Source organism: Oncorhynchus mykiss, chromosome 13, assembly GCF_057628025.1.
Source record: "Oncorhynchus mykiss isolate SJ-2025 chromosome 13, ASM5762802v1, whole genome shotgun sequence".
Taxonomy (NCBI): domain Eukaryota; kingdom Metazoa; phylum Chordata; class Actinopteri; order Salmoniformes; family Salmonidae; genus Oncorhynchus; species Oncorhynchus mykiss.
In genome coordinates this window covers 38717621-38728067 of record NC_143034.1, presented here as the reverse complement: position 1 = coordinate 38728067, position 10447 = coordinate 38717621, and the positions used below count along the sequence as shown (strand labels likewise).

The 10447-nt window shown below is 41.1% G+C and overlaps 1 protein-coding gene across 3 annotated transcripts in view; it reads right to left on the bottom strand.

Annotated features, from left to right (window-relative positions):
* Window positions 1-2869: 2869 nt before the first annotated feature.
* Window positions 2870-10447, bottom strand: part of ncx (cardiac sodium-calcium exchanger) — a 54646-nt gene continuing 47068 nt past the window's right edge. For 2 of the 3 annotated variants that reach the window (XM_021556141.3, XM_036939698.2), the window contains 2 exons: window positions 9996-10268; window positions 2870-8100 (listed from right to left, as the gene is read on the bottom strand). In XM_021556141.3, the coding sequence (XP_021411816.1) occupies window positions 7724-8100; window positions 9996-10268 (650 nt within the window). In that variant the 3' untranslated portion in view covers window positions 2870-7723. 3 annotated transcript variants of the gene reach the window in all.

Genomic DNA, 10447 nt, shown 5'->3' with positions numbered 1-10447 from the left:
GCGTGTTTGATTGCCTTGAGGAGGGAATAGCTACACTGTTTATATTCGGTCATGTTTCCGGTTGCCTTGCTATGATTAAAAACAGTGGTTTGCGCTTTCAGTTTTGCGCGAATGCTGCCATCAATCCACAGTTTCTGGTTGGGGAAGCTTTTTAATAGTCTCAGTGGGTACAACATCACCGATGCACTTGGTAATTAACTTGCTCACCGAATCAGCGTATACATCAATGTTGTCTGAGGCTATCCGGAACATATCTCAGTCCACGTGATCGAAGCAATCTTGAAGTGTGGAATCTGATTGGTCGAGACCAGCGTTTAACAGACCTGAGCACGGGAGTTTCCTGTTTTAGTTTCTGTCTATAGGTTGGGAGCAACAAAATAGAGTCTTGGTCAGATTTCCCAAAAGGAAGGCGAGGGAGGGCTTTGTATGCGTTGCAGAAATTAGAGTAGCAATGATCCAGAATGCGGCCAGCCTGGGTCGCGCATTCGATATGCTGATCAAATTTATGGAGCCTTGTTTTCAGATTAGCTTTGTTAAAATCCCCAGCTACAATAAATGCAGCCTCAGGATATATGGTTTCCAGTTTACATAGAGTCCAATGAAGTTATTTCAGGGTGGGAGAGGTGTCTGCTTGGGGGAGGATATACACGGCTGTGATTATAATCGAAGAGAATTTCTTGGTAGATAATGCAGTCGTCATTTGATTGTAAGGAATTCTAGGTCAGGTGAACAGAAGGACTTTAGTTCCTGTATATTGTTATGATCACACCACGACTCATTAATCATAAGGCATTCACCCTCACCCTTCTTACCAGAGAGATGTTTGTTTCTGTCGGCTCGATGCGTGAAGACACCGGGTAACTGTACCGACTCTGATTACATATCCCGAATGAGCCCTGTTTTCGCAATGTCTCTCTGGAAGGTAACCCTTGCTCGGATTTCCTCAACCTTGTTGTCAAGAGACTGGACATTGGCGAGTAGTATACTCGGGAGCGGTGAGCGATGTGCCCGTCTACGGAGCCTGACCAGAAGACGGCTCCGTCTGCCCCTTCTGCGGCACCTACTGGGATCCAATCCATTGTCCTGGGTGGTGGTCCAACAGAGGATCCGTATTCCTAGTCATAATGTTGGTAAGTTGACGTTGCTCTTATATCCAATAGTTCTTCCCGGCTGTATGTAATAAGACTTAAGATTTCTTGGGGTAACAGTGTAAGAAATAATACATAAAAACTAAATACTGCGTAGTTTCCTAAGAACGCGAAGCGAGGTGGCCATCTCTGTCGGCGCCATTCTCACATCTCCATCTCAAACAAAAATACAAGTTAAAGAGTAGACTAAATCAAATTTGAATGTAAATGCACTTTAAGGTTTGATTTGATTTAGTCCTATTCTTTAACTAAGTATTCTTGGTTAAGATGGAGACATCAACATATCAACTATTAATTTGTAGACAAACTGGAATTAAAGCCAGACTAAGTCAGTGATACAAAAGACACATCTCCTTCAAATGTTGATATTAAGTTGCGCTGCTAGCCAAACACAATTCAATAATACTTTTGTAATACAGTCAATAGCCTAAAGTTAATAATCTTACAAACTATTGTAACAGTACAACTTTCAACAGTAAAACATGTCCTCAAAGATGGAAGGCAGGCGGGAGAAGGCGAGATCAGGTGGGACCATTCTAGCCAATGAGAGTGCAGATATGCGTATGAACAACAGACCATAGAGATAGATGGAGGACTCAAATTTGTATCTGTGCCATTATAGCATCTGTGACAGCATGACAGCCATTGAGGCTCCACTTGAAAGTAGTCATTTATCTTCTTCTTCATTGGCTGATTGCTCCCAACTCATAAGAATCCCCACCCAGTTGGCTACTTTAAAATCATGGAAGCTCTCCATTGCAATGTCCATGCTAAATAGATTATATCCATCATAAGTCCTCTATCTATCTTTTATGATAACAGACAACTCCTATATAAAGTTGTTTTTTTCCAAAGTTGCCAAAATGCCATATGCATCCATATCAGTGCATTCCTAACAACCTAACAATTACGAAAATCGTTTTCGATCAAATAAGCCTCACTTAGAAAATTAGCGATTACATTTTTTGTTGTCCAAATTTGACAGTCTTCTTGACCTCCATACAAAAAATCCTCACTTCGTGTGATCATTTTCATGGACAGACTTTGGGTTGAGTGAAACCTCCTCTCTTGTTGAATTAACTCCCCGGCCTCTGTTTTTCAACTCTTTCCATCAGCTGGGCAATCTGCAACTGCTACTTCCATTTGTGGACTTTTAAATTAATAATATAAAGCCATTGATTCTTCAAGAATATAACCTATAAATGCCTCATGTACTTAGTTCAACTGTCTAACCCACATACTTTAAAGGTAAAAGGTACGTTTGTTTCACTCCATTATTTGTAAACAATGTCATTTTAAACAAACAGTGTATAGCTTCAAAACATGGGTAAAACTATCATTTTGATCTGATGGATGGTCAGTCCTTGCATCCATGGCCCCGACTAAAGGGTGACCGCTCTGTTATTGTTTGAACTGCAGATTGCCATTTCATGAATCTCTCCTGGTTGACCTGCACACACAGAGACGTTTAAAGGAAATTTTATACGATTAGATTAATATTCAGTCATTTTTTCAAAATTATAAAAATCTTTAAAAGAAAATATGGGAAAAAAGTAAAAGTCCTGTAAAGGAATAAAGTAATATCGTTTGTCAATACAGTATCATCTAAATGTACCAGAAGGGGGAGCCAACTTACTGTTTATCAGAAATATCTATTTGACCAAATACCCAACTCCTAACATCATACACAATCATGTACACACCAGTAACAACTCTACTGATTTCCTAGAAACAAGCTAGGTTTCAAAACTTTTATTTTCTGTGACAGAACTAATTGAGCCTTGGTACACATTACCTCCTGTTTTGCATGCACAGTGAAAGAAAAATCATGACATTCAAATACATTTTACAGCAAACAAATACATTTAAACCAAAAACCCTGATAAATAAAATTTAAAAAATGAAATGAAACCTATAGAACAAGCATTCTGAGAGAAATATGGTGTTTGTATTACCCAGCCTGGTGGTCCAGTCTGTTTGCGCTTTTGCCAAATCCTCTCTGTGTTCGTTCCTTGTCATACCAAGATGTACACTACATGACCAAAAGTATGTGGACACCTGCTTGTCGATCATCTCATTCTAAAATCATGGGCATTAATATAGAGTTAGTCCCCCCTTTGGTGCTATAACAGCCTCCACTCTGCTGGGAAGGCTTTACACTAGATGTTGTAACATTGCTGCGGGGACTTGCTTCCATTCAGCCACAAGAGCATTAGGGAGGTCGGGCACTGATGTTGGGCAATTAGGCCTGGCTCACAGTCGGCATTCCAATTCATCCCAAAGGTGTTCGATAGGGTTGAGGTCAGGGCTCTGTGCAAGCCAGTCAAGTTCTTCCACACCGATCTCGACAAACCATTTCTGTATGGACCTCACTTTGTGCACTGGGACATTGTCATGTGAAACAGGAAAGGGCCTTCCACAAACTGTTGCCACAAAGTGGGAAGCACAGAATCTCTAGAATGTCATTGTATGCTGTAGCATTAAGATTACCTTCACTGGAACTAAGGGGCCTAGCCCGAACCATGAAAAACAGCCCCAGACCATTATTCCTGTCCACAAAATTTACAGTTGGCACTATGCAGGTAGTGTTTGCCTAACCCAGATTAATCAGACTGCCAGATGGTGAAGGGTGATTCATCACTCCAAATAACGTGTTTCCACTGCTCCAGAGTCCAATGAAGGCAAGCTTTACACCACTCCAGCCGACAATTGGCATTGCGCGTGGTGATCTTGGGCTTGTGTGCGACTGCTCGGCCATGGAAACCCATTTCATGAAGATCCCGACGAACAGTTGTAGTGCTGACGGTGCCTCCAGAGGCAGTTTGGAACTCAGTAGAGTGTTGCAACCCGAAGACAGACAATTTTTATGTGCTACGCGCTTCAGCACTCAGCAGTCCCGTTCTGTGAGCTTGTGTGGCCTACCACTTCGCGGCTGAGGCGTTGTTGCTCCAAGATGTTTCCACTTCCCAATAACAGCACTTACAGTTGACCGGGGCAGCTCTAGCAGGGCAGAAATTTGACGAACTGACTTGTTGTAAAGTCGGCATCCTATGACTGTGACATGTGACATGAGCTCTTCAGTAAGGCCATTCTACTGACAATGTTTGTCCATGGAGATTGCATGGTTGTGTACTCGATTTTCTACACCTGTCAGGAACTGGTGTGGCTGAAATAGCCAAATACACTAATTTGAAGGGGTGTCCACATACTTTTGTATATATAGTGTATGTATAGCTTGAAAAGGATGGAAGAATAGAAAGTTGGCTACAGCACAGTTACAGAAGGGGACAAGGCTATACAGTATGTATAACCAATGTTAATACATAGAACAATTAGTCTAGAGGTGGGCCTAGGCTTGTGACAAGTTGAGGAAGAGTGAATCAATACAATATTGTCAATGTGTGTGACATCACCAATAGGGACAATGAGAAAAGTGAAATAAACAGAAGCCATAATATGGCTATTTTTTATGCATCAGCTGTCCTAATAGGGAATCGATGTTCTTTATGTGAGAGAAAGAATTGGGCTGTATTCCTTTTGTTTAGTTTAAACCAGTCAAAACTGTGCAAGAAGTTACAATACCATACATTCACACAGTACTGGTAAAGTGATGCTTATTTCTTTTAGATTTGGCTGAATTCACTCTGTAGTAGGTATGTAGTATCCGTTTTGGCCCCTGAATGTATTGACGACAAGACAACTTCCATCGCAAGAAAGGATCAAAATACCTCAACAAGGACAAGAACCACCCGGACTCATTCAGAAAAATAGAGGGGAGAACGTCAACTCAAACGTGGCTCCCCTGGAAGGCAACATTAGCTATTCTTGTGTCCCCAAAGGGAAGGAAAATAAATAGCTTGAATCTTATATTTTCAACATTGAGGCCAACTACCTCACTTTGACAACACTGTACACTATATACAAAAACAGATAACACAGACAAAGTACTGCTTCGTCTTTTCCGCAAACTTGACATCAGCAAACTATAGTTTTGGACAGTACAAATACCTATTTCATCAACACAAGAGTATGAGATATTGCCTTTTCATACAAATAAGAAATTATTTGTTCACATTACTTTAAAGAAGTGTAGTCTTTCAGATAACATTGTTCTAGGAGCAAACACACAAAAACAAACTCAATGAACCCAAATCCATTACTACTCATTATTAAAATGTGTCCCCTAATGTTAATGATAACTACGGCTTATGATATACAGTTATGTTTACACTCATGCATATAGTTTACAATTAGCACATTGATAATCCAACATTGAGGATTATTCAGTCAGAGCACACTATGCTCACCACAGCGCTAAAGTGAACATCACCGCACACCTGGACAAAGAATCAACGTATGACAAAACTTGACACGCAATACATTTTTGATGACTTTTCTATGAGAGAAGCACAACTGTAGAGTTTGTTGTTTTGTCTGTCACCTGTGATAGTTAACAGACAAAATGAAAGATGCTATGGACATCACATATATAAAGGGATTGGCAGTCTCTGTCTTGGAGATCTTGATAGTTTACTACAGGGATGAACAACGGAACTCATCATGAGGGGCTGCAGTGGTTCGTGGGTCTGCGTACCCACATCCATACCACCCCCCGCCAGCAAAGCACCCCTGTGACAGCGAAGAGAAACATTTGAAGTTTTAAAGTTAATTTCCTGCAATTCTACACATTTTGCCATGGGGTGTAGAGAAAATGTTACCGTTTTAAAGCATGTTCTCTGCAATTCTACACATTTTGCCACTGGGCACAGAGAATATATTTTTATTTTACAACTCATTTCATGCAATTTTACTCATTTTGCCATGGACTGGAGAAAACAATTAGAAGTTTTACAGCTCATTTCCTGAAATTCTACACATTTTACCATAGGGTGGATGCAAATGTCAGCAGTTTTAATATGATAACTGATGATCAAAGGGCCCCACCCCGGTCATTAATTCAACCATGCTTACTACAAGTTTAGATAGCTGGCCACTAGACTAATTTACCAATCAAAAAACATTTAGCTGAAATGGGCTAATTGAGTGACTGCTGATGCACAACCACATTTCTAAATTGCATCTTGTGTATTCTTTATTCTAACCCTCAACAGTGAGTTGAGACCCCGACTAAACTCCTAAGAATTTGTTTTCAAAAAAATTAAAAGTGTAATTGGTCCGCAGGCCTACAAAAGGCCTACAAAAGTTGCCCATTCACGGCATACTATATATTTTCTGGACTTTATCTTCTTACTGCAGTATGATAGAAGTCTTAAAAGCCCTATTCACCCAAATATGGAAGATCCATACTGTATAGGATATAATCCTTGTCATGAGAGGTCTGATAAGAATATCAAAAGAACTTCAACCTGTCCAACCACGCTAGAAAAGGTTGGTTCATTTTCCTAAAAACATTTTCAAAAATCTTTCACTGAATAATATCTAGGCTCATTCCGTCCAATTAGATTTTTTTTTGTTGATAAAACAACTTGTTGATTTCAATTTACGCAGTTAATTTTTTGTTTTACAATGATATTTCATTTGTAAATTGTGGTAAATGCATTTTAGTGAAAAGATCTCGGTGTATTGTAGCCAACACTCTACTTGTATAGTGTTATAGTATTGTTGCTGATAAATGTTTAGTGGGGAAAAAATTATAATATGTAACATGTGCATTAGTGACATTTTATATCAAGACATTCTTCTTGTAAGGAAAGTTTTTTTTTAGTTTCTATAATATTAGAGGTACAGTCATCACTGCAACAGTACAGTGTAGACATAAAATGAGCTATAGCCTCATTCAAGTTTTTACCTAAGTAACTATGCATTTTTCATCCATATGCTCTTTGCATTTAAACAATCACTCACGTTTCTGGCTACAGGAATATTATGACAAATTTGTCAATTATTTTGTGTGTGGGGGGGGGGGGGGGCCTGAACAGAAATTGTGGACGCCAACCAGCAGCACTTTTATGCCCAGCTTTGAAGTTCTGTATAACCAAACAAGCACACGTTTTTGCTTCATTTGAAAGTACATTTTGGATACACAGCCTTAGGAGTCTTGATCCAATGAAAGTCAACAGATAGCTTCCATTTAAAATAAAGCTGCAACAACAGGATCGAAGGAGCTAGAGAACAAACACTAAATGAATAGTTAAAAATAAACAAAAATCCCTATTTTTGGGCCACCATCCGGCTGGTGTTGGTTCAGAGGCCTTAGTTGTAGTAGTGGATGCTTTGGATGTCTTGGATGTGGCAGTAGGTGGCTTAAGCATAGGACGAGAAGGGTATGCAGAGTCATGGATGTTAGATTTAGGATAAATGGACATGGAAGTCAATGGCGTAGGATGTCAATAAAGTGGTTCTTTTTAGAAGCATTAACATTTATTTTAGAAGCTTTTAAAAGACTAAAAATATTTAAAATTTACTTTAGAAGCTTTCAAATACTTTTGAATAGCTTTATTAGACCTTATAGAAGCTTTCAAAGACTAAGAAGCTTTCGAAGATCTTTCAGAAGCTTTCTTAGATCTTTTAATTATCCCTTTTTGAATCTTGCTTTCAGATACTTTATAGAGAAGTTAGAAGCCCTTGACGTGGCAATAAGCTTCCAGGGAGGAGAAGACGATGTACATGAGCCACAGGCTGAAGAAGAGACAGGTGGTTGCGATTTTGGGGCCACGGGGCCCACCCAGCTCGCCCCCAATCTCGGGCCGGCGCCGGTACATGAGCACGGCCACGGCGACAAAGGCGAAGATGGTGAATAGGGTGACGGAGAAGGCCAGGGTGCCCGGGTCCACCCGGAAGTCGTTGCCCTTGGAATTGTGGTAGATGGCAGCGATGGACCAGGCCACGCCGATGCCCAAGAAGACGTTGACGGCATTGCTGCCCGTTACGTTGCCGATGGAGGCATCGGCGTACTGGTCCTGAATTGCAGCTACCTTGCTGGCAAATGTGTCTGGGGGAGAGAGAGAGAGATAAAGAGAAAGGGAGAGGACGAAAAATAAGAATTGGGAATGGTGATAGGGTAACACAGATCCGAAATTAGATGTCAATGCATGACAAGAGCTATGACATAGTGTACTATTCAAGAACACTTCATATAAACCCTACATACAGTGGGGCAAAAAAGTATTTAGTTCTCCCACTTTGAAAAGATGAGAGAGGCCTGTAATTCTCATCATAGGTACACTTCAACTATGCCAGACAAAATTAGAAAAAAAAAATCCAGAAAATCACATTGTAGGATTTTTAATGAATTTATTTGCAAATTATGGTGGAAAATAAGTATTTGGTCACCTACAAACAAGCAAGATTTCTGGCTCTCACAGACCTGTAACTTCTTCTTTAAGAGGCTCCTCTGTCCTCCACTCATTACCTGTATTAATGGCACCTGTTTGAACTTGTTATCAGTATAAAAGAAACCTGTCCACAACCTCAAACAGTCACACTCCAAACTCCACTATGGCCAAGACCAAATAGCTGTCAAAAGACCTGCACCAGGCTGGGAAGACTGAATCTGCAATAGGTTAGCAGCTTGGTTTGAAGAAATCAACTGTGGGAGCAATTATTAGGAAATGGAAGACATACAAGACCACTGATAATCTCCCTTGATCTGGGGCTCCACGCAAGATCTCACCCTGTGGGGTCAAAATGATCACAAGAACAGTGAGCAAAAATCCCAGGACCACACGGGGGGACCTAGTGAATGACCTGTAGAGAGCTGGGACCAAAGTAACAAAGCCTACCATCAGTAATACACTACGCCGCCAGGGACTCAAATCCGGCAGTGCAAGACGTGTCCCCCTGCTTAAGCCAGTACATGTCCAGGCCCGTCTGAAGTTTGCTAGAGAGCATTTGGATGATCCAGAAGAAGATTGGGAGAATGTCATATGGTCAGATGAAACCAAAATATAACTTTTTTGGTAAAAACTCAACTCGTCGTGTTTGGAGTACAAAGAATGCTGAGTTGCATCCAAAGAACCCCATACCTACTGTGAAGCATGGGGGTGGAAACATCATGTTTTGGGGCTGTTTTTCTGCAAAGGGACCAGGACGACTGATCCGTGTAAAGGAAAGAATGAATGGGGCCATGTATCGTGAGATTTTGAGTGAAAACCTCCTTCCATCATTAAGGGCATTGAAGATGAAACGTGGCTGGGTCTTTCAGCATGATAATGATCCCAAACACACCGCCCGGGCAACGAAGGAGTGGCTTCGTAAGAAGCATTTCAAGGTCCTGGAGTGGCCTAGCCAGTCTCCAGATCTCAACCCCATAGAAAATCTTTGGAGGGAGTTGAAAGTCCGTGTTGCCCAGCAACAGCCCCAAAACATCACTGCTCTAGAGGAGATCTGCATGGAGGAATGGGCCAAAATACCAGCAACAGTGTGTGAAAACCTTGTGAAGACTTACAGAAAATGCTTGACCTCTGTCATTGCCAACAAAGGGTATATAACAAAGTATTGAGATAACTTTTGTTATTGACCAAATACTTATTTTCCATCATAATTTGCAAATAAATTCATTAAAAGTCCTACAATGTGATTTTCTGGAATTTTTCTTCTCATTTTGTCTGTCATAGTTGAAGTGTACCTATGTTGAAAATTACAGGCCTCTCTCTTTTAAGTGGGAGAACTTGCACAATTGGTGGCTGACTAAATACTTTTTTTTGCCTAATTATAATAAAAACCTGTCATGAGAGTAAAGAGCTAGATGGTGTATGTTACTAGCCTGGCGTCCCAATGCCGCAAACACCAGACTGGTGACAGAGTCTTCATAAGACCCAGAGTTTGTGAATATGTCTTTGCGCGTGTATGTGTGTCTGGGTGTATTGCAGCATGTACGGAACGCACCTGGCACAGACGTCCCGAGCGCCACAAACACCACGGCGGTCACGGAGTCCTTGAGGCCCACGGTACAGCCAAAGTGGGAGGCCAGGTCTCCAATGAAGGCGGTGAGCAGGCCAATCATACTGATGGAGACCACGAAGCAGGCCCAGCCATTCCAGTAGTCGGTGGGCGGCACAAATGCGAACAGGAGCTTCCAGAAGACGGTGAGGAAGTGCATGACGTAATCAAAGCAGGAGGGCAGCTTCTCCTCGCCGCACTCGTCCTCGTCATCATCGCCTGAGACATTTTGAGGGGAGGGAGTTATTTTATTAGTTATTTTATTTAACTTTTACTTAACTAGGCAAGTCAGTAAAGAACAAATTCTTATTTACAATTTAGGAAAAAGGCCTCCTGTGGGTACGGGTGATGGGATAAAAAAATAAAAAAAATACATCTACAGTTGAAGTCGGAGGTTT